The following is a 1,345-nucleotide window of genomic DNA, read 5'->3' as shown; positions in this document are numbered from 1 at the left end:
AGGGACTCCTTGTCCTTTTTGGCCAAAACCTTCCAGATCTCCAGCTCGATGCTGTTGTCACTGTCCATGGAACTGATGTCAGACTGAAGCTGGGGCTGGCGGCTGATTGGTGAAGGTCATGGGCCTCCACCTCGCTGGAGAACAGATGCCCTTCCCAGGCTCTTTAACCTGATGGGAAGGCCAGGAACGTGCTCAAGGGCCAGGCCCAGCCCTGCACAGCTTTGCTCTCTCTGTGGGGCTGTACAAGCTGCTGGAAGGTTTCCTCAGTGGGTCCTCCCTGCCGTCCCTTTTGGACTTTGACAGGCGGCTTTTCAACAAGGGCGGGCTTCTGTCCTTCCAGCCTCTCTGGAGGCCATCAACTGACCCAGGGCCCATGTCTTCATGCACCTTCCTGCACACAGCTCTGGGGTCCCAACACCTACAAGGCTTCTTGAGCTTCCACTTGGATCGTAACAAGTCCTTAATGGCGGTGTCCAGATCCTCGTCGATGTCCAGTGAGCTACTGCTGTCCTAGGAGCTCTCCTTCTCATCCACACTCCTCGCTTCCACAGCCTTCCCGTGGCCCAGTGACATGCTGTCCCTAGTGTCCAGGGCCACATGCTCATCACCCAGCCCGACAGTCCTGCAGGGGAGAGGCTACCTCCTGGCCTGCCCTCCCTTCCAGGCGCCTCACTGGCTTTTCCTTGGCCGGCTGTGCTTTCCTTTGGCCGAGGGCAGCATCTGAGGCACCCTCCTTTGCCACCTCTCTTGTTTTCTTGGGTATGGACGGCCACAGGGTGTTGCCACCTCCTCTGCATTGCCCTTTGCAGCTCAGTGACAGGTCCAGTGTTTTAGAGACAGGGGCCTTGGGGCCACAAGCCTGCCTGTTGGGGCCAGGCAAGGCCAGTGGGCTGTGTGAGGACTGTGGGCAGGTGTCCCTCCTGGACTGTGCTTTTAGTGCCCCAAACGTCCGGATCTCCTGCTCTAGGCTGTCGTCACTGTCCACGGAGCTGCTGTCACCTTCTGAGCAGGAAGGCACATTTGGGGACAAGGTAGCGGGCTGGCAGACAGAGGTCTGTCACCACCCTTCCCGGGGGTCACAGGATCATTTTGGAAATGTCCAGGGATCCCTTCAGTGCACATCAGCTCCGCAGACATGTCTGCCCGACACAAGGACTGGTCCACAAACTTGCTCTTGGCTGCTGTTTCCTGGGGCTACAAGGGCTTTGGCTTCTTTTTTTTTTTTAAATATTTTTTTTATTGATTTTTTACAGAGAAGAAGCGAGGGGGAGAGGGTGCGAGAAACATCGATGAGAGAGAAACATCTATCAGCTGCCTCCTGCACACCCCCTACTGGGTATGTGCC

The 1,345-nt window shown here is 56.7% G+C and overlaps 1 protein-coding gene across 1 annotated transcript in view; it reads right to left on the bottom strand.

The window, feature by feature from the left end:
- PPP1R26 (protein phosphatase 1 regulatory subunit 26) overlaps window positions 1–1,345 on the bottom strand; it is a 5,913-nt gene that overhangs the window by 1,250 nt on the left and 3,318 nt on the right. Inside the window, 4 exon segments of the mRNA XM_015564890.1 lie at window positions 30–102; window positions 201–574; window positions 609–1,032; window positions 1,035–1,188. Coding sequence (XP_015420376.1) covers window positions 30–102; window positions 201–574; window positions 609–1,032; window positions 1,035–1,188 — 1,025 coding nt within the window.

Source organism: Myotis davidii, unplaced genomic scaffold, assembly GCF_000327345.1.
Source record: "Myotis davidii unplaced genomic scaffold, ASM32734v1 scaffold161, whole genome shotgun sequence".
NCBI lineage: Eukaryota > Metazoa > Chordata > Mammalia > Chiroptera > Vespertilionidae > Myotis > Myotis davidii.
Note: the sequence above shows the minus strand (reverse complement) of the source record. Positions and strands in the feature narration are given on the sequence as shown.